The sequence below is a fragment of the Heterodontus francisci genome, chromosome 46 (assembly GCF_036365525.1).
Source record: "Heterodontus francisci isolate sHetFra1 chromosome 46, sHetFra1.hap1, whole genome shotgun sequence".
Lineage (NCBI taxonomy): Eukaryota > Metazoa > Chordata > Chondrichthyes > Heterodontiformes > Heterodontidae > Heterodontus > Heterodontus francisci.
In genome coordinates, this window is record NC_090416.1 from 18,669,711 (window position 1) to 18,689,264 (window position 19,554).

The following is a 19,554-nucleotide window of genomic DNA, read 5'->3' on the forward strand; positions in this document are numbered from 1 at the left end:
TAAGTAGCAAGTATCGTTAGCTGTCATGATGCTGGAATTTCAAGTTTTAATGGTACTTGCAAACAAGAATCATACCCAGCTTCATCGATAAACATTAGTTGCAGAAGATAAAGTATCAGCCAAGTGGCTTATGATGGTTCTATGTAAACTTACACTTTAATCATTCCCGTGGTGTGGGGTTTACATACTAGCATCAGCAAATGAGAGCTCTGGCTGAGTGAACCAGAGTTTGAACCTTAACCAGTCAGTCGATCTTTATTTTAACTTGCTAATGGAGAAAACAAACCATTCTGACAGAGGGCTGCGTAGAATGCACTTGGTGTTCATCTAATCCCTGCTTTGCCCTGTCTGGGGTGAGGATAGCAAAGAAGACATTCAAACCTGGTAGGCCTTTCTGCCACCTTTGGAATTAAATAAAATCTGTTCCATGAAGAGAAGGTTTTCTCCCCCCTCCCTGGTTGAACATATTTACAGATATGGGTAATTGGCAGTTTAGACAGTAAGGCAGGAAGTGATTCCCGTACAGACATACACATCGCTTACCACCATTACTCTGCGTAAGTACGTTGAGAAAGAGGTGGTACAGTGTGCAGCACGGCGGTTATAGCAATCTTTATTCTGCGTCAGAGTCATCTTCTGATTCATCCATATCAAAGTTCATTTTGTAGCACTGCGAAAGGCTCCGCAGTTCCTCCAGAACCTCTTTGAAGTCATCCAGTTCAGTGCCAGCGGAGAGGAACGTGCTGAACTTGCGAAGGTTGAGGCGGCTCACCTCCCTGTACAGATTGTGCAGGACGCTGTGCAAAACTGGAGACGATTGGAGAGCAGTCAGAACAGGGATACTCTCGACAGCTGGGGAGATAGAAAGAGACTTATTCACTGGAGCCCAGTGCAGGACCAAAAACACCAATTGTATATCAATCTACTCTACCAAACATCAGCCTCCAAGACACCACTGGTTGCTGAGGTCCAGTGGCAGCTGCCCTCCAGTACCCCAGCCAGATACAAATGCAGTGGAATTGTGAGGACTGCGTGTGGTCTACTTTACATACTGGATGAAACCCTGAAAAATAACAAAACATTTCATAGAATTCTTTGGCCCCAACCTGGAGTTCCTCACTCACCACTCGCTGAGGATAGGCCACTTGCTGTCAGCTGTCCCCATTTGTTGAAGGAGGGTGTGAAGAACTGTGGGTATGGAGTTGTCACTTTACATGGGGTTTGAGCCAGATGGACAGCGCTGAGGAACAAGAGGAACAGTCGTCACTAATCAACACTTCCATTGTACACAATCCCAATGGACCCAAACCACCTCCCATTTTCAGCTCTGGTGTTAGAAGCTTCACATACCTCATTGTAGTTGGGAAGTGGCTGTGCAGAAATGTGCTGAGCACGTCCTCCCCTGTAGGACAGGTGTGTAAAATGGAGGCCCCTTTCACCCCTGGAGCAAGGTTACTAAAGGAAAGAGAGTCACGGTGAGCTTTACGATAATAAATTTACACGAATGTTTGCTATCAGTGAAAGTACAATCTACATCAGATCACTGTAGTTTCAAATATAGTGTACTGTATGTGCAACATTTTACCACCACTGCAACTGAAAAATACACAGTTGTACAAATTTAGATTCTGCCATGTTTGGAGAGAACCCTTTCAGCTGCACAACACAGGGGGCACACAGGCCAATCACCAACATGGGGATACAGCACTCTTTTCTTGCGAATACAGTACTGGCAGGGACTGTAACATTAGGGTACAGTACCGGTGGGGACAGTGGCAATAATTTGTCCATGTGGCTTTGTAACCATGGGGTGTTACTAATTGCCAGTTTTTAAACCAGGAGGCTATTTTAGGACAGAAGACATCATAGGCACTTGTGCATCTGATTTTCATGAGTCAATTGTGTGGAGGTCACTGGCAGGGAGCAGGAGCTCTGGCTAATTTCCCCTTTCTAACCCAGGGGAAATTTGACTGGGACCAGTTAATGGAGTAGTGACAGGGATGAAACCTGGGTACTTCCTGGTCTGTAGGGCTCAGCGCTCGCTGGGACGTTTAATAAATGATTACTGTGCATTCAATCAACGGCCTCCGAAAGAAGCAAGCCTTCTGAAACAGGGAAAGACTGGCTGGGAATGATTTAAAAGGGCAACTGTTGTAAGGCCCTGGTTCAGGATTAGACACACCTCACTTGTTGTTCGCTGCTGACTCCTCGAATCACCACAGACTGAGCAAAGCATCGGGCATCCTTAAACTCCCCACACGGAGACAGCCCGATCCACGGCAATTCGGTCTGCTGGCTGCACAGTACGTCTGGCAGAGTGTCCGTGTCTCTCATGGGGAATGGAACTGAGGCAGACGCAGTGATCACCTACCACAAGAGACAAAGCATAGAGCAGTCAATTACAATGATGATGCCAGGAGGGAGGAGGCATTTTCCCTGCATGCATCTTTTCGAACAATGTTCCAAGGAATTCGCACACCAGCAGATATCTCAGTACATCTTAGAGTTTGGGTGCCTTTATAAAGTTTGTCTAGACCAGTCACACTATCCACATCACTCGTGTTAGTGCAGGTTTTCCAGCATGCCACACATTTTTCATTATCAAGGCGCAACAGTAAGTGCTGTGGGGCTAATCGATTGTGAGCAGCCTCACCGCCAATTCCATTACATGTCCACAGACAAAGCAGCAGGATAGCGAGCAGTGGCAGAAATCTAGTCTGGTTTCCCCTGCCATAACCCAGGGCTCAGCACAGATTAAGCTGCACTGTATCCCTGGTTGGGATCAGCAGGAACCATCCTTGTCTGCATGTCAATGCAGGGTCTACCTCCCTCTCCTCATAGTCAGCAACTGTCCCACCATACTTTCAGACTAAGAATTGGGCTGTACCTTTCTCCCAGACAAGTTGAGTGCGTCTGATAGCTGTGTGAGTGATACAGTGGAAGACTGCAGTCGATATGGGATGGTCAGCGTTTCCAAGGCAGTGGCGAGAATTGCGCTGCTGTGATAGTTGAGAGATGCCTGTTCAGGGAAAGAAGAGGTGATTAAAAGCTGCAGCTCACCTGCAATGCATCAGAGCCTGAACGGCAGAAATGGCTGGAAAGGACACATTTCACTAGAACACACTTGGGGCAGAGCAATGGGTCAGACGTAGCTCTCTCAATGTTGAAACCTGGTCCCAAAAACAGCCAGACTGGTAGGTTGAAAATCTATGCTCACCTCCCTCTCTCTGGATGAAGGTTGGAAAAGTTTCTTGTCAAATTAGTTTGGGGATATCTTGATCCAGTTCTTATTGGGCATGGACACAAATTCACCACACTTGACAATCGTAGGCCACAGGATGACTGGTGCAGGTTTAGGAATAGGCAACACTGCAGGGGAACTTTACTCTGTGACCAACACATTCTGTACTGGCTGTTGGCAGCCCATTCAAGCACAGGGAATTGTTGCCGATTCCCCCTCCTGTAATATCCAACACCCTCCAGCACGTGTCTCTGGATAGTGACTAGTAGCAGGCAACGGGGCTGATCTTTCCCCCAGCCCTACCTGCTCTTCACAGTGCAGCCACCAGAGATCTGATACAGCCGGAGGAGGGATGGGAAGAGACATTTCACACCCCCCCGCCCATCATCCCAACCCCCACAAACTACTAATACTCACATCGTACATTACATGTGGGAACGTGACTGGAGAAATCCGTTTGCGCCCCAGAACATTTCTATTCAGTGACATCGGGCAGAAGATAGAGCTCCGACTGGATAAATGTACGATCCCCATGACAGAGTTCAGCAGCCGATAGATCTCCTTCACCGGGTTCTGCACAATCGAGGAATACCAGGATCAAGAGAGACATTGACATAAATAGGGGCAACACCAGACGCAGGTGATCTGCACAGTGCCTCCCTTATAATTGGGCACAGAAGTCAAAACGTACAAAGTACTCCAGCTATGGTCTCACCAATGCCCTGTACAATTACAGCAAGACTTCCTTATTCTTGTACTCCAACCCTCTTGCAATAAAGATCCACCCCAGTGTTTGCCTTCCTAATTGCTAGCTGTACCTGCATGTTAATTTTCTGTGTTTCGCAATCAAGGACATTCAAATCCTTCTGAACACTAACATTTAATAGTTTCTCACTATTTAAAATATATTCTGTTTTTCTATTCTTCTTACTAAAATGAATAACCTCACATTTCCCCACACTATACTCCACCTGTCACCTTCTTGCCCACTCATTATATCCCTTTGCAGCTTCTTGGTGTCCTCTTCACATCTTACTTTCCCACCTAGCTTTGTACCATCAACAAACTCAGACTCTTTATTCTTGGTTCCTTCATCGAAGTCATTAATATAGATTTTAAATAGCCGAGGTTCCAGCAAAGATCCTTCTGGCACCTCAACTGCAAATGACCTGTTTATTTCCACTGTTTTCTGTCCTTTAACCAGTCCTCCATCCAGCCATGCTATTATCTCTACCCCCATGAGCCCATACCTTGTGTAACCATCTTTTGTGTGCACCTTATTCAATGCCTTTCGAAAATCTAAATATACTACATCCACTAGTTCCCCTTTATCTACCTAAACAAGTCATTTGCAGACTCTAACCATTGACATGCAGGTACAGCTAGCAATTAGGAAGGCAAACACTGGGACAGGGCAAGAAAGTGCAGTCAAGGTAGATCAGCCATGACCTTACTGAATGGCAGAGCAGGTTCAAGGGGCCGAATGGCCTCTTCCAGTTTCCTATGCTCTTATGAATCACAGAATTGTTACAGCACAAAAGGAGGCCATTCAGTCCATCATGTCTGCACCAGCTCTCAGTGAGCAATTCACTTCGTGCCACTCCCCCACCTTCTCCCCATAACCCTGCACATTCTTCCTTTACATGTAACTATCTAATTCCCTTTTGAATGCCTCGATTGAACCGGCCTCTGCCGCACTCTCCGGCTCCTAACCACTCGCTGTTTGAAAAAGCTTTTCCTCGTGTCTCCTTTACTTCTTTTACCCATTACTTTCAATCTGTGCCGTCTCGTTCTCGATCCTTTCATGGGTGGGAACAGTTTCTCTCTATCTACTCTGTCTGGACCCCTCATGATTTTGAATACCTCAATCAAGTCACCTCTCAGCCTTCTCTTCTCCAAGGAAAACAGTCCTAATTTCTCCAATCTATCTTTGTAAAGGGGGAGGTGGTGGCATAGTGGTAATGTCACTGGCGTTGTAATCCAGAGGCCCAAACTAATCCCCTGGGGACATGGGTTCGAATCCCACTACAGCAGACAGTGACATTTGAATTCAATTAATAAGTCTGGCAGTAAATGCTAGTCTAATGGCAACCACGAAACCATTACCAATTGTTGTGAAAACCCATCTGCTTCACTAATGTCCTTTAGGGAAGGAAATCTGCCATCCTGACCTGGTCTGGCCTACATGTGACTCCAGACCCACAGCAATGTGGTTGACTCTTAACTGCCCTCTGAAATAGCCCAGCAAGTCACTCAGTTCAAGGGCAATTAGGGATGGGCAATAAATGCTGGCCTAGCCAGAGACACCCACATCCTGTGAACAAGTTAAAAAAAAGAATGAAGTTCCTCATCCCTGAACCATTCTTGTGAATCTTTTCTGTACTTTCTCCAATGCCTTTGCATCTTTCCAGAACTGGACACAGCTGAGGCCAAACTAGTGTCTTATACAAGTTCAACATAAACTCCTTGCTCTTGTACTCTATGCCCCTATTAATAAAGCCCAGGATACTGAATGCTTTATTGACCACGCTCTCAACCTGTCCTACCACCTTCAAGACTTATGTACATATACACCCAGCTCCCTCTGCACCCCTTATAGAGTTTGAAACTTCTGCCAACCTTTGTGTATAGAAATATTCTTTAACTTCACTACTGAAAGGCCTGGCTTTAACTTTTAGGCTCTGTACCCTAGTCCTAGGCTGTTTGCTGGGTGGAGCAGATGCTTATGGATTGAGCCAATTGCTTTGCTGACTGGCTGGGATGGGTGGGGCTATACCTACAGGATCAAGTGGTCATGCTGGATGAGTGCAGTCTTGATGTTGCACTGAGGCCTGCTGGAGGGCAGAGAGTGTGGTAAGTGAGTGGGTTTTAAGAGTTAATCTCTATAAAGTTTAGTTTTTATTTTGTTTAAATTTAGCTATTAACTAACATTACTGTTTATGTTAGGAGGCAAGTTAGGTTTCTTAGTTTTAAACAGGGTTAGACAAGCTCTGAGTAGCTGTAGTTAGTTAATTAGATAGCTAGCTTAAACTGGTTTGAGGTTTAGCAGAAACCTAGCAAGGATACATTATTGTTTTGAGAGTATAAATTCTGGGAACTCTCAGTACTACTTGTCTGCACTGACTCCTGCTGGAGGGCACAGTGTGAAGAAGGGAGTTTGGTTAAGTGAGTGGATTTTAAGGGTTAATCTCATGCCTAGTTTTTATTTTGTTTAAATTTAGCAATTAACTGAAATTACTGTTTAAATTGGAGTTCTTTGAAGTAGTAACATGTGCTGTGGATAAAGGGGAACCAGTGGATGTATTGTACTTAGATTTCCAGAAGGCATTTGATAAGGTGCCACATCAAAGGTTATTGCAGAAAATAAAAGCTCATGGTGAAGGGGTAGGGGATAGAAGATTGGCTAGCTAACAGGAAACAGAGTAGGCATAAATGGGTCATTTTCTGGTTGGCAATATGTAACGAGTGGTGTGCCACAGGGATCTGTGCTGGGACCTCAATATTTTACAATTTATATCAATGACTTGGATGAAGGGACTGAAGGTATGGTTGTTAAATTTGCTCCTGACACAAAGTTATGCAGGAAAGTAAGTTGTGAAGAGGATATAAGAAGGCTACAAAGGGATATAGATAGGTTAAGTGAGTGGGCAAAGACCTGGCAAATGAGGTATAATGTGGGAAAATGTAAAACTGTCCACTGTGGCAAGAATAATAAAAAAGCATGTTACCTAAATGGTGAGAGATTGCAGAGTTCTGAGATGCAGAGGGATCTGGTGTCCTAGTGCATGAATCGCAAAAGGTTAGTGTGCAGGTACAGCACGTAATTAGGAAAGCAAATAGAATGTTATCGTTTATCGTGAGGGGAATTGAATACAAAAGTAGGGAGGTTATGCTTCAGCTATACAGGGCATTGGTGAGACCACATCTGGAGTACTGTGTAGAGTACTGGTCTCCTTATTTAAGGATGGATGTAAATGTGTTGGAGGCAGTACAGAGAAGGTTTACTAGACTAATACCTGGAATGGGCGGGTTGTCTTATGAGGAAAGGTTGGACAGGCTAGGCTTGTATCCACTGGAATTTAGAAGAGTAAGCGGCAACTTGATTGAAAGATATAAGATCCTGAGAGGGTCTTGACAAGGTGGATGTGGAAAGGATGTTTTCTCTGTGGAAGAATTTAGAATTTAAGACAGATGTGAAATTATTTCTCTGAGGGTGGTGAGTCTTTGGAATTCTCTTCCTCAAAAGGCAGTGGAAGCAGAGTCTTTGAATATTTTTAAGGCAGAGGTAGATAGATTCTTGACAAGCATGGGGGTGAAAGGTTATTGGGGGTAGGCAGGAATGTGGAGTTGAGGTTACAATCAGATCAGCTATGATCTTATTGAATGGTGGAGCAGGCTCGAGCGACCAAGTGCCGCCCTCCTGCTCCTAATGCTATCACCTGCAGCATCCTGGCTGAAATGAGCTAACAGCACAGACTGGGTGTTCTAACCTGGGTCTGGGGAACTGGATGCTTGGTGTGTTGTGTGGCAGACACTGCAACCAGTGACTGCTCCTCTCATTACTCACTGTGTCTGTGTATGAGGTCGGGGTGAAACCACACGTGAATATGCCTTTTCCTCCGTATTCATCGTTCAGCAGCTCCACCACCTTGGCTGAGAGCCCAGCAAACCCATCCTGCAGGTCACATAGCACATGGAACCCCTGTTGACAGAACACTGCATTAACCAAGAACAGGCTGCCTCCACAGCTGAGTAATACTCACATTCATAGATCACCTGACATACAGAATAAGGTTGAAACATAGGTATTTTTGAAATGGTGTCAGTCGTACAATATAAATCAGTCAATCAGTGTTTGGTAGTGTTTATGGAGGGAGGACTGCACCCCAGTGTAAGGTGATACACCTGTATTGTACCCCAGTGTTACACAGCTGAAAATAGTTCCTCCTGAAACAAGTTTGGAAGAACAGGATCTCGAGTTGTACTGCTGGATGTTTTCAGTATGTTCTATTTCAGAAAGCCAGTTGGTGAAGGGTAGTACTGGAGCCAATCTTTACTCAGCCTAACATTTATTTAGAGTGAAACATTATAAGTATACACCTCCTAACTCAACCACTCCCACAGTTTCAGCAAGTGTCTCTTTAAACATACTCAAGTCAAGTCTCAATTAATGCATATAATTAAACACAATTGATATAGAATTAACAAATATCAATTCACCCACCTTTGCATTTTACTGAAACCAGTGAAAAGCTTTACTGAAAGATTATAAAGAGAAAAACACACACTATTCCATCTTCTGTGTAACTAAAATCTTTCTCCCTCGATTGCTGAAGGGTGTACCTCCTCTCCTTTCTTGGAGATAGCCCATTTTCTACCTTGCTGGACAGGTTAGGCACAGAGTCTGGACCATGAGGTACAGCTGTCCAGCCCACAGGCCTGGGACTCGCCCTCCTGTAGTCTACACCTGAAAGGGTGCAGCAAATTCAGACAGTGTGCAACAGTAGCTGGAGTATATATGGCTTTCATGCTTTTCTCCATGAATTTGCCATCCTCGGTTGTAACGGATGATGTGTAACTTGGTCTAAATGTTTGGTTGACAAGAGCAGAGCTTCGTGGCTGCTGGGATGGGGTGAGACAGATAAATCACCAGTATCCATGGCTGCCCCCACCTCCCATTATTACAGGAGAGGGTCACTGTACCCCAGTAGAACATTGGTGATTAGAGGCAAGCTCAATCTTTCAGAAGCTGGGAATTTTGAGAAACTGGACCCATTAATTCATGTTTTCCTATACATGCTGTATATTGCCAGTATTTACGTTTCTATTCTATAGTATGGGATTTCCCTGTTCCTCTTGTCTAGAGACAATTATGTGAAATTTCTCCCCAGCCAGTACCTGCAGATAGTCACACTCTTCAATGTAAAAGTGTAGCCTGTCCTCAAAATCATCCAGAAATGCTGGATCACGAATGAGCTTCTCACCAAATCCAAATGCTTCAAACCTATCGGGACTGCTGTGTGTTTAAAAACAAAACATGATCCATCAGCTTAGTACACTGTGATATTGTACCCTCTGTGTACATGTTTCAACATCCTTTTCCTTTGCACTCTCCCTCTATTGCCCACAGCTGACTCACCTGTTGTGGTTGTACTGCTGGATGACAGAGATGGTCTTTGGGTGCAGATGCACTCTCAAGTAGTCTGACCACACCCGCACATTGCTCTCCAATCGGTAGGTGCTCTGTGACAGGTCGAGGGGTCTCTCAGCCACAGATACTGGTACAGCTCCTGTCAAAACAAACCAGGTTAGAGGTGGGGGCTGCCTGCACCAAGGTGCTAGAGCACAAACACGATATAGAGTTACTGACACTCTGCAAAGTCAGGATAGAAGTCACTCACTTTCTTCCCCCTGAAATGCTGTCGGGTTGGGGTTCCTATTGGAGTGCACTTCGCCCTGAGGAAGACAACACAAAGTAGGTGAGGAGAAAGATCTAGTGTTCACCGACAGCCTCATCACACTTGTCTGAAATATCCCAATGTGCTTCCCACATTACTTCAAAATGTAATGACTTGTGTAGGGCACAAGTTCCCACAAACAGCAATGAGTTGCATGACCAATTAATCTGATGTTGGTGAGTTGTGGGAGGAATGTTGGCCCAGGACACTGGGTGAAATGCCAGCTCTTTGAACAGTGCCCTGGAATCTTTAAAACCTACCTGAACCAGCTAGGACTCTGTTTAAAAGATCACAACAGCTCACCACAAAAAAAAACCTCATGTCACCTCAGCTTCTTTTACCAATTGTCTTAAATCCACTTCCTCTAGTTACTGATCCTTCTGCCCACTCGAAACAGTTTCTCCTTATTTACTCTAACAAAACCCTTCCTGTTTTGAACGCCTCTATTAAATATCCTATTAACCTTCTCTGCTCTAAGGAGAACAATCCTAGCTTCTGCAATCTCCCTACATCGCTAAAGTCCCTTATCCCTGATACCATTCTAATAAATTCTGCAGCACCTGTGGAAGAGTCTGTCACTCTAGAATTGGCCTTTATAGCCACTCCAGGCGCTGCTTCACAAACCACTGACCACCTCCAGGTGCTTACCCATTGTCTCTCGAGACAAGGAGGCCAAAGAAGATTCTAATAAATCTCCCCTGCGTCCTCTCCAGGGCCTTGACATCCTTCCTAAAGTGTGGGGCTCAGAATTGAACAGAGTCCTCCAGCTCAGGCTCACCCAATGATTTATAATGGATTTAGTATAACTTACTTGCTGTAGTATTCAGAATTCTATTAATAAAACCAGTAATCCCATCTGCTTTTTAAACAGCTTTCTCAACTTCCCCTGCCACTTCCAAAGATTTCTGTTTCTACACCACCTTTAAAATTGTATCATTTAGTTTATATTGCCTTTTCCCAGTTTGCCTATCAATAATGTATCGCTTCACGCTTCTCTGCGTTAAATTTTATTTGCCATCTGTCTTCCCATTTTACCAGTTTGTCTGTCTGCCTTAAGGCTGTTACTGTCCTCATCATTATTTATTACATTTGAGTCCTGTATCATCAAAATTTGAAATTCTGCCCTATGTACCTGAGTCCAGGTTATGAATATATACCAGAGAGCAGAGGTCCCAACACCAATCCCTAGAGACACCACTATATACTTCTCTCGAAACAACTGTTCACCAAATGTAGGCAGGCTCCTCATTTGTGAGAGGCACCACAGTAGAGCTCCCATTCCGGTTCCTACGTGAAGTCTTTAAGTATCCGTTTACCAGGTGTGGACAATGATCAGGAGCACAAATCCTGTCTGGGACAGTGGCAGTGTCTGGTTGAAATGAGCTCATTCAGGGACATTCCACTCTTTAAAGCTCAGTACCACACAGGTGAAGGATATCCCCCCCCCTGCTGAGATGTTAGAGGAACTCGATTGTAAAAGGCGCAATTACAAACCCTGTTCCAGTCCTAAACGGTGGCAGTATAGAGGTCCATCAATAAACACCCGAGCTAGAGAATGTATAGATTTAAAAGTCTCCAGCCAGGGGGCTCAGTTATCAACTGCTGCAGCATGTGCTGGCTCAGGCACAGAGCAAATGCCCTGTCTTTGCTGTCAGCTGTACTGTTGACATGGTGATGTCTGAATGCAGAGCTTGCGATGGAACAGCCTCATCAAACAGCAGCACAGATGCACAAGGCTACTCCTTTTTCCTCCCCCGTTTATTTGAACAGGTTTTTGATTGAGGCTTCTTCCCTAAGTCTACCAGGTCAAAGCCAGTTCCAAATCACAGGGCTCGACAATTCGAACAGGCTGATGTTGGAGCTGGGAGTCTGACACTATGACGTGTTATTTAAGAAGTTTATGTGAAAGAGGTCCCTCAAGTGACAAAACCCCAGAAAATGTGGCACTGAGCCACAAAGCAGCAAAGTTGGAGATAGAAACAGAAGATGGTGGAAACACTGAGCTGAGCAGGTCAGGTAGCACATGTAAAGAGAGAAACAGTCAATGTTTCAGAGTGATGACCTTTTTAGCAGAGCAGGAAAGTCTGATCTTCCCTCTTGTCTCTTTCTCATCCGTCCGCCCTTTCATTTGCTCAAAACTGATTACATTTCTAACCTTTGCCAGTTTTGGTGAAAGGTCATTGACCTGAAACATTAACACTGTTTCTCTCTCTCCACAATGCTGCCTGACCCGCTGAGTATTTCCAGCACTTGCGGTATTTTGCTTTTGTATTAAGGTCTGACATTTGTTGCTTGGCCTTTGCTCAGTTAGCTGATCTCAGCCAGGGAAACGCTGGAAGTGCTCCAAGTGTTGAGTTTAAAATACCTTTGATCATTTAAGAGGTTATGGTACTGGTTAACCAGAGGCCTGGACTAATGATCTAGAGACACGAGTTCAAATACCATCACAGCAGTTGAGGAATTTCAATTCAATTAATTGTATAAATCTGGAATAAAGAGCTGCTCTCAGTAACAGTGACTATGAAACTAGCAGGTCGTCCTAAAAACCCTTCTGGTTCACTAATGTCCTTTTAGGGAAGGAAATCTGCCGTCCTTACCCAGTCTGGGCCTATTTGTGACTCCAGACCCACAGCAATGTGATTGACTCACAACTGCCCTCAAATAGCTAAGCAATTCAGAGTTATATTCAAAGGTGGACACCACCATCTTCACAAGAGATTTAGTGATGGGCAATAAATGCTGGCCACACCAAGTCACCCACATCCCGTGAATGAATGAAAAACCAATTTAAATAATGGGGATCTGCATGTTATCCAAATCTGTTTTAGATTCAGAGTGTTGCAGGTACAGACTTAAAGGCTGGGATTATTGCAACAGTGAACAGTCTTCAGTAAGTTCTGCTTTGCAAGAGAGAGCAAATCAGCAGGGAGGAAAGTTTACACAAAGTGGAGAGAAATACTTACACTCAATCTGTCCAGGTGTTGTAGAAACTGGTTCTTTATTATTGGATCCTCTTTGTGCACTGTAAGGTTCCCCTTCCTAGATTAAAGGGAAAGATGTATTTCTTGTGTATTTATCAATATCAATCCAATCCAATCCAATCCCCCGGCCCTCTCTTGTAAAGACACCAAATGGCAGGCTCCTCTGTTGGAGTTCAAGATGTCTCAATAGGGGTAAGCAGCAACTGGTGTGGTGCAGAGTCACACAGGCAAAGCCCAGGGTCTCTGATGATGCAGTGGTTAAGCTGTTACCTTCTGCCTGGACTGGGAGAACAGGCTGAGGTTCCTGCTGCTCACCAACAGCCAGTCACTCCTGCTGGAAAGTGAGTGGGTCTGAGGACAGGGTCAGTTGTGATGCCTCTCCTTGATGAACAGCTTGTCTAGGCTCACACTTGAAGAATGGCCAGACCACAGGGTGGCTGGTGCATGTAACCAGGGATGAATGAAGCCTTCAGGCATGGAGGGATGGGGAAATAAAGCTTAAAGATGAGGTGATCGCTGGATGCCCTCTGGAAGACAATGAGCTGAATTTATATCCTTACCACGTTACTGCAGGTTCCGTCTGACTGATGCCATATAGGGCTCCCTCCTGCTTCAGACTGCTCAAACTCCCTGCAAGACACACACGCACACAAAGCCAACCCATTACTGCAGGCTACAGCAGCACCTTAGGTGAATGATTTACAACTTACACCAACCAGAGAGCATTTATCAGCCTTCACACCTGCATTGTTGGTGAATGGAGGTTTTAGACCCATATCTGGCACCCCAGGACACACTTGTCACAACAGAGGGAAACTCCAAATGGGGCTCCAAGGGTTAGATTACATAAACTAGGTCTGCATTCACAGGAGGAGGCCAATCAACCCTTTGTGCCAGTTCTGTCATTCAATACGATCATGGATGATCTACAACCTAATTCCATATACCCACCTCATATCCCTTAATACCACTGGATAACAAAAATCTATCAATCTCAGATTCAAAATTAACAATTGAGCATAAACTGCCATTTGTGGAAGAGTGTTCCAAACTTCTCCCACCCTTTGTCATAGTCAGAGTAATACAGCACAGAAACAGGCCCTTCAGCCCATCGTGTCTGCTGGCCATCAAGCACTAGCTATTCTAATCCCATTTTCCAGCACTTGGCCCGTAGCCTTGTATGCTATGGCATTTCAAGTGCTCATCTAGATACTTGTTAAATGTTGTGAGGGTTCCTGCCTCTACCACCTCTTCAGGTAGTGTGTTCCAGATTCCAACCACCCTCTGGGTGAATTTTTTTCCCCTCAAATCTCCTCTAAACCTCCTGCCCATTACCTTAAATCTATGCCCCCTCATTATTGACACCTCCGCTAAGGGAAAAAGTTTCTTCCTATCTACCCTATCAATGCCCCTCATACCTTTGTACACCTCAATCAGATCCCCCCTCATCCTTCTCTGCTGTAAGGAAAACAACTCTAGCCTATCCAGTCTCTCTTCATAGCTGAAATGCTCCAGCCCAGGCAACAACCTGGTGAATCTCCTCTGCACCCTCTCCAGTGCAATCACATCCTTCCTATAGTGTGGTGACCAGAACTGTATACAGTACTCCAGCTGTGGTCTAACTAGCGTTTTATACAGCTCCATCATAACCTCCCTGCTCTTATATTCTGTGCCTTGGCTAATAAAGGCAAGTATCTAATTCTAGTGCAGAAGGTTTTAGTTTAGACAGGCATCATGATCGGCGCAGGCTTGGAGGGCCGAATGGCCTGTTTCTGTGCTGTACTGTTCTTTGTATCCCATATGCCTTCCTAACCACCTTATCTATCTGTGCTGCTGCCTTCAGTGATCTATGGACAAGTACGCCAAGATCCCAGTGTGTACCTGGGCCCCCAAGTCTCTTTGGATTTCCTCTATTTCTAACTTTTTACCATTTAGAAGGTACTCTATTCTAACCTTTTTATAGGTCCAAAGTGGACGACCTCACATTTTCCTTCACTGAAATCCATTTACCACAGTTTTGCCAATTCAACTAATCTATTAATATATCTTTGTAATTTTATGTTTCCATATACACTGTTACCTGTCATTGTGTCATGGACAAATTTGGATATGTGGCTTTCTTTCCCATCATCTCAGTTGTTAATAAATACTGTGAATAGTTGAGGCTCCAACAGATCCTTGTGGAACCCCACTAGTCACATCCTGCCGAATCAGCCACTTTCCTAATCAGATCAATAATTTACCTTCAATTCCAAGAGCTTCACCTTTAACTAACAGTCTCTTAGCAGAGACTTTATCACATGTCTTCTGAAAATCCAAATAACATCCAGAGACATTGCCCTGTTCACAACTTTAGTCACCTCTTCAAAATAATTCTAGCAGGTTTGTTGGGCATGACCTTCCCTTTCCAAATCCAAACTACCTCTCGCTGATCAGCTGAAAAATTTCACTCTTTAGTCACTCTATCCTTAATTATAGACTTGAGTAATTTCCTGACTATGGAGGTCAGGTTAACTGGTCTATAGTTCCCCGGTTTCCCCTCAATCCCCTCTCTCAGCTTTATTCAATAGTGGAGTGATGTGCTATTTTCCAATCTAAAAGAGCAGTACCTGAATCAAGAGAACTTTGGAAGATTCTAGTACCTTTGAGGTCCATGAGGATGAGGCGGGGGGTGTAGGTAGGCTGGCCCTGCAGAGTCAGCCCTTCTCGAAACAGAACATTGTTGCTGATCTCACAGTAAGGGTCGCTCGGTTCCACATCATAACACAATGCAGCATCCTTGATAGAGGCAGAGAGAAGAAGTCAGACCTGTTTATTTCTACTATGTATTTCTTATACACTCAGACTTGATGCTGAAGTTAGCAATTCCAAATTAAATTCAATTTAAAAAACACATTGTCACTGGCGACATCCCATTCTGTGAATATTTGCTGAACAATTAAGGTAAAACCTTCAAAAATCACTAAACAGGATGTGAACTTGGGCAGTGGGTAAATGTCACCCAGAGTGGTAATGACAGAGGGCAGAATGTGCCAGTATAATCCATGATCTGCACTGTTAGTAACACCCCCGTTAGGTCAAGAGGGGCTACAAATAGCATCTCCACCCTGTTCCCCACCCAAAGCCCTGTCCGTCTCCAACCTCCACACCCTCCCCTCAAAACAAAAACCCCGGTCTCTCTCTCTGTACCCCCCCCCCCCCCCCAACAAAAACCCTGGACTCTCTCTGAACCCCCCCCCCCCCCAAACAGAAACCCTGGTCTCTCTCTGAACCCCCCCCCCCCCCCCCAAACAGAAACCCCGGTCTCTCTCTGTACCCCCCCCCCACCCCCCCCCCAAACAGAAACCCCGGTCTCTCTCTGTACCCCCCCCCTCCCCCACCCCCAAACAGAAACCCCGGTCTCTCTCTGAACCCCCCCTCCCCCACCCCCAAACAAAAACCCCGGTCTCTCTCTCTGTACCCCCCCCCCCCCAAACAAAAACCCTAGACTCTCTCTGTACCCCCCCCCTCCAAACAGAAACCCCGGTCTCTCTGTACACCCCCCCTCCAACAAAAACCCTGGACTCTCTCTGTACCCCCCCCCCCCTCCAAACAGAAACCCCGGTCTCTCTCTCTGTACCCCCCCCCCCCCCCAAACAGAAACCCTGGACTCTCTCTGTACCCCCCCCTCCAACAAAAACCCTGGACTCTCTCTGTACCCCCCCCCCCTCCAAACAGAAACTCTGGTCTCTCTCTCTGTACCCCCCCCCCCCCCAAAACAAAAACCCTGGATTCTCTCTGTACCCCCCCCCCCCCCCAAAACAAAAACCCCAGTCTCTCTCTGTACACCCCCCCCCCTCCAAACAGAAACCCCGGTCTCTCTCTCTGTACCCCCCCCCCCCCCAAACAGAAACCCTGGACTCTCTCTGTACCCCCCCCCCAAACAGAAACCCCGGTCTCTCTCTCTGTACCCCCCCCCCCCCAAAACAAAAACCCTGGACTCTCTCTGTACCCCCCCCCCCTCCAAACAGAAACCCCGGTCTCTCTCTGTACACCCCCCCTCCAACAAAAACCCTGGACTCTCTCTGTACCCCCCCCCCTCCAAACAGAAACCCCGGTCTCTCTCTCTGTACCCCCCCCCCCCCCAAACAGAAACCCCGGTCTCTCTCTCTGTACCCCCCCCCCCAAACAGAAACCCTGGACTCTCTCTCTGTACCCCCCCCCCCAAAAACAAAAACCCTGGATTCTCTCTGTACCCCCCCCCCCCCCAAAACAAAAACCCTGGACTCTCTCTGTACCCCCCCCCCCACCCCCAAACAGAAACCCCGGTCTCTCTCTGAACCCCCCCCCCCCCCCAAACAGAAACCCCGGTCTCTCTCTGAACCCCCCCCTCCCCCACCCCCAAACAGAAACCCCGGTCTCTCTCTCTGTACCCCCCCCCCCCAAAAACAAAAACCCTGGATTCTCTCTGTACCCCCCCCCCCAAAACAAAAACCCTGGACTCTCTCTGTACCCCCCCCCCCCACCCCCAAACAGAAACCACGGTCTCTCTCTGAACCCCCCCGTCCCCCACCCCCAAACAGAAACCCCGGTCTCTCTCTGAACACCCCCCCCCCCCAAACAGAAACCCTGGTCTCTCTCTGAACCCCCCCCCCCCCACCCCCAAACAGAAACCCTGGTCTCTCTCTGAACCCCCCCTCCCCCACCCCCAAACAGAAACCCCGGTCTCTCTCTGAACCCCCCCCTCCCCCACCCCCAAACAGAAACCCCGGTCTCTCTCTGAACCCCCCCTCCCCCACCCCCAAACAGAAACCCCGGTCTCTCTCTGAACCACCCCCCACCCCCACCCCCACCCCCAAACAGAAACCCCGGTCTCTCTCTGTACGCACCCCCCCCAAACAGAAACCCTGGTCTCTCTCTCTGTACCCCCACCCCCCAAACAGAAACCCCGGTCTCTCTCTGTACCCCCCCCCCCCAAACAGAAACCCCGGTCTCTCTCTGTACCCCCCCCCCCAAACAGAAACCCCGGTCTCTCTCTGTACCCCCCCCCCCCCCAAACAGAAACCCCGGTCTCTCTCTGAACCCCCCCCCCCCAAACAGAAACCCTGGTCTCTCTCTCTGTACCCCCACCCCCCAAACAGAAACCCCGGTCTCTCTCTGTACCCCCCCCCCCAAACAGAAACCCCGGTCTCTCTCTCAACCCCACCCCCCAAACAGAAACCCTGGTCTCTCTCTGTACCCCCACCCCCCAAACAGAAACCCCGGTCTCTCTCTGTACCCCCCCCCCCCCAAACAGAAACCCCGGTCTCTCTCTGTACCCCCCCCCCCCAAACAGAAACCCCGGTCTCTCTCTGAACCCCCCCCCCCCCCCAAACAGAAACCCTGGTCTCTCTCTCTGTACCCCCCCCCCCAAACAGAAACCCCGGTCTCTCTCTGAACCCCCCCCCCCAAACAGAAACCCTGGTCTCTCTCTCTGTACCCCCACCCCCAAACAGAAACCCCAGTCTCTCTCTGTACCCCCCACCCCCTCCAAACAGAAACCCTGGTCTCGCTCTGTACCCCCCCCCACCCCCTCCAAACAGAAACCCCAGTCTCTCTCTGTACCCCCCACCCCCTCCAAACAGAAACCCCAGTCTCTCTCTGTACCCCCCACCCCCTCCAAACAGAAACCCCAGTCTCTCTCTGTACCCCCCACCCCCTCCAAACAGAAACCCCAGTCTCTCTCTGTACCCCCCCCACCCCCTCCAAACAGAAACCCCAGTCTCTCTCTGTACCCCCCCCTCCAAACAGAAACCCCGGTCTCTCTCTGTACCCCCCCCCTCCAAACAGAAACCCTGGTCTCTCTCTGTACCCCCCCCCCCTCCAAACAGAAACCCTGGTCTCTCTCTGTACCCCCCCCCCTCCAAACAGAAACCCCAGTCTCTCTCTGTACCCCCCCCCTCCAAACAGAAACCCTGGTCTCTCTCTGTACCCCCCCCCCTCCAAACAGAAACCCTGGTCTCTCTCTGTACCCCCCCCCCTCCAAACAGAAACCCCAGTCTCTCTCTGTACCCCCCCCCTCCAAACAGAAACCCTGGTCTCTCTCTGTACCCCCCCCCCTCCAAACAGAAACCCTGGTCTCTCTCTGTACCCCCCCCCTCCAAACAGAAACCCCAGTCTCTCTCTGTACCCCCCCCCCCACCCCCTCCAAACAGAAACCCCAGTCTCTCTCTGTACCCCCCTCCTCCAAACAGAAACCCCAGTCTCTCTCTGTACCCCCCTCCTCCAAACAGAAACCCCAGTCTCTCTCTGTACCCCCCTCCTCCAAACAGAAACCCCAGTCTCTCTCTGTACCCCCCTCCTCCAAACAGAAACCCTGGTCTCTCTCTGTACCCCCCCTCCTCCAAACAGAAACCCTGGTCTCTCTCTGTACCCCCCTCCTCCAAACAGAAACCCCGGTCTCTCTCTGAACCCCCCTGTGCTCTCCTCCTCCTCCCCGGGGCCTGCTCCCCTCTCCATGGTAACCAGGCCTGCCGCTAACCTGAATGTTCCACCAGTGTGTGCCCACGAAGTTGCTGTAGTGGCCGAGCTGTAACGTCACCACCTCCCGACACAGGCTCCCCATTGGGCCCGCAGCACCCGCCAACCGGCGGTCCACTCAAACCTTCAGCTTCAACCGAAACCACCCCCCCCAACCTCCGCAACCTAACCCGTCTGCTGCTCACAATCCCATTGGCTGGGCCGCACGTCAGTCAGCTTCCACCTGGCAGCTGATTGGGCGCTACTCTTATCACGTGACCACAACCGGCCCGAAGGTCCCGTTGACCTCATCAAGCTCGGTTGAGATAACACACGTGCCCTTCCCGGTTTCTGATTGGCTGTGGGCTGAAAGCTGAGTAATCGGTCTAGCTGCAAT

The 19,554-nt window shown here is 47.8% G+C and overlaps 1 protein-coding gene across 2 annotated transcripts; it reads right to left on the reverse strand.

The window, feature by feature from the left end:
- Positions 1–13: 13 nt before the first annotated feature.
- msto1 (misato mitochondrial distribution and morphology regulator 1) lies at positions 14–19,355 on the reverse strand. 2 transcript variants are annotated; one of them, XM_068022861.1, is made up of 14 exons: positions 19,180–19,355; positions 15,290–15,458; positions 13,241–13,310; positions 12,663–12,738; positions 9,643–9,697; positions 9,381–9,531; positions 9,140–9,257; positions 7,809–7,943; positions 3,659–3,814; positions 2,888–3,019; positions 2,183–2,367; positions 1,351–1,455; positions 1,125–1,240; positions 14–852 (listed from the first exon to the last, which is right to left on the reverse strand). In XM_068022861.1, the coding sequence occupies exons 1-14, from the start codon at positions 19,261–19,263 to the stop codon at positions 614–616; spliced, it is 1,791 nt and encodes a 596-aa protein (XP_067878962.1). In that variant the 5' UTR covers positions 19,264–19,355; the 3' UTR covers positions 14–613. The 2 variants fall into 2 exon arrangements, with proteins under 2 accessions (XP_067878962.1, XP_067878963.1); XM_068022862.1 differs by having other exon boundaries at positions 16–852; positions 15,323–15,458; positions 19,180–19,354.
- Between the last annotated feature and the right edge of the window lie 199 nt (positions 19,356–19,554).

Bases quoted from the DNA above. Each gene is read 5' to 3' on its own strand.
- msto1 (XM_068022861.1), bottom strand. From the start codon at position 19,263: ATGGGGAGCCTGTGTCGGGAGGTGGTGACGTTACAGCTCGGCCACTAC. The intron at 13,311-15,289 runs GTACTGCTCTTT...TGTGTCTTGCAG, and splicing joins CCAAAGTTCTCTTGATTCAG to GGAGTTTGAGCAGTCTGAAG. The intron at 1,456-2,182 runs GTGTGTCTAATC...TCTTTCCTTTAG, and splicing joins AGCAGCGAACAACAAGTGAG to TAACCTTGCTCCAGGGGTGA.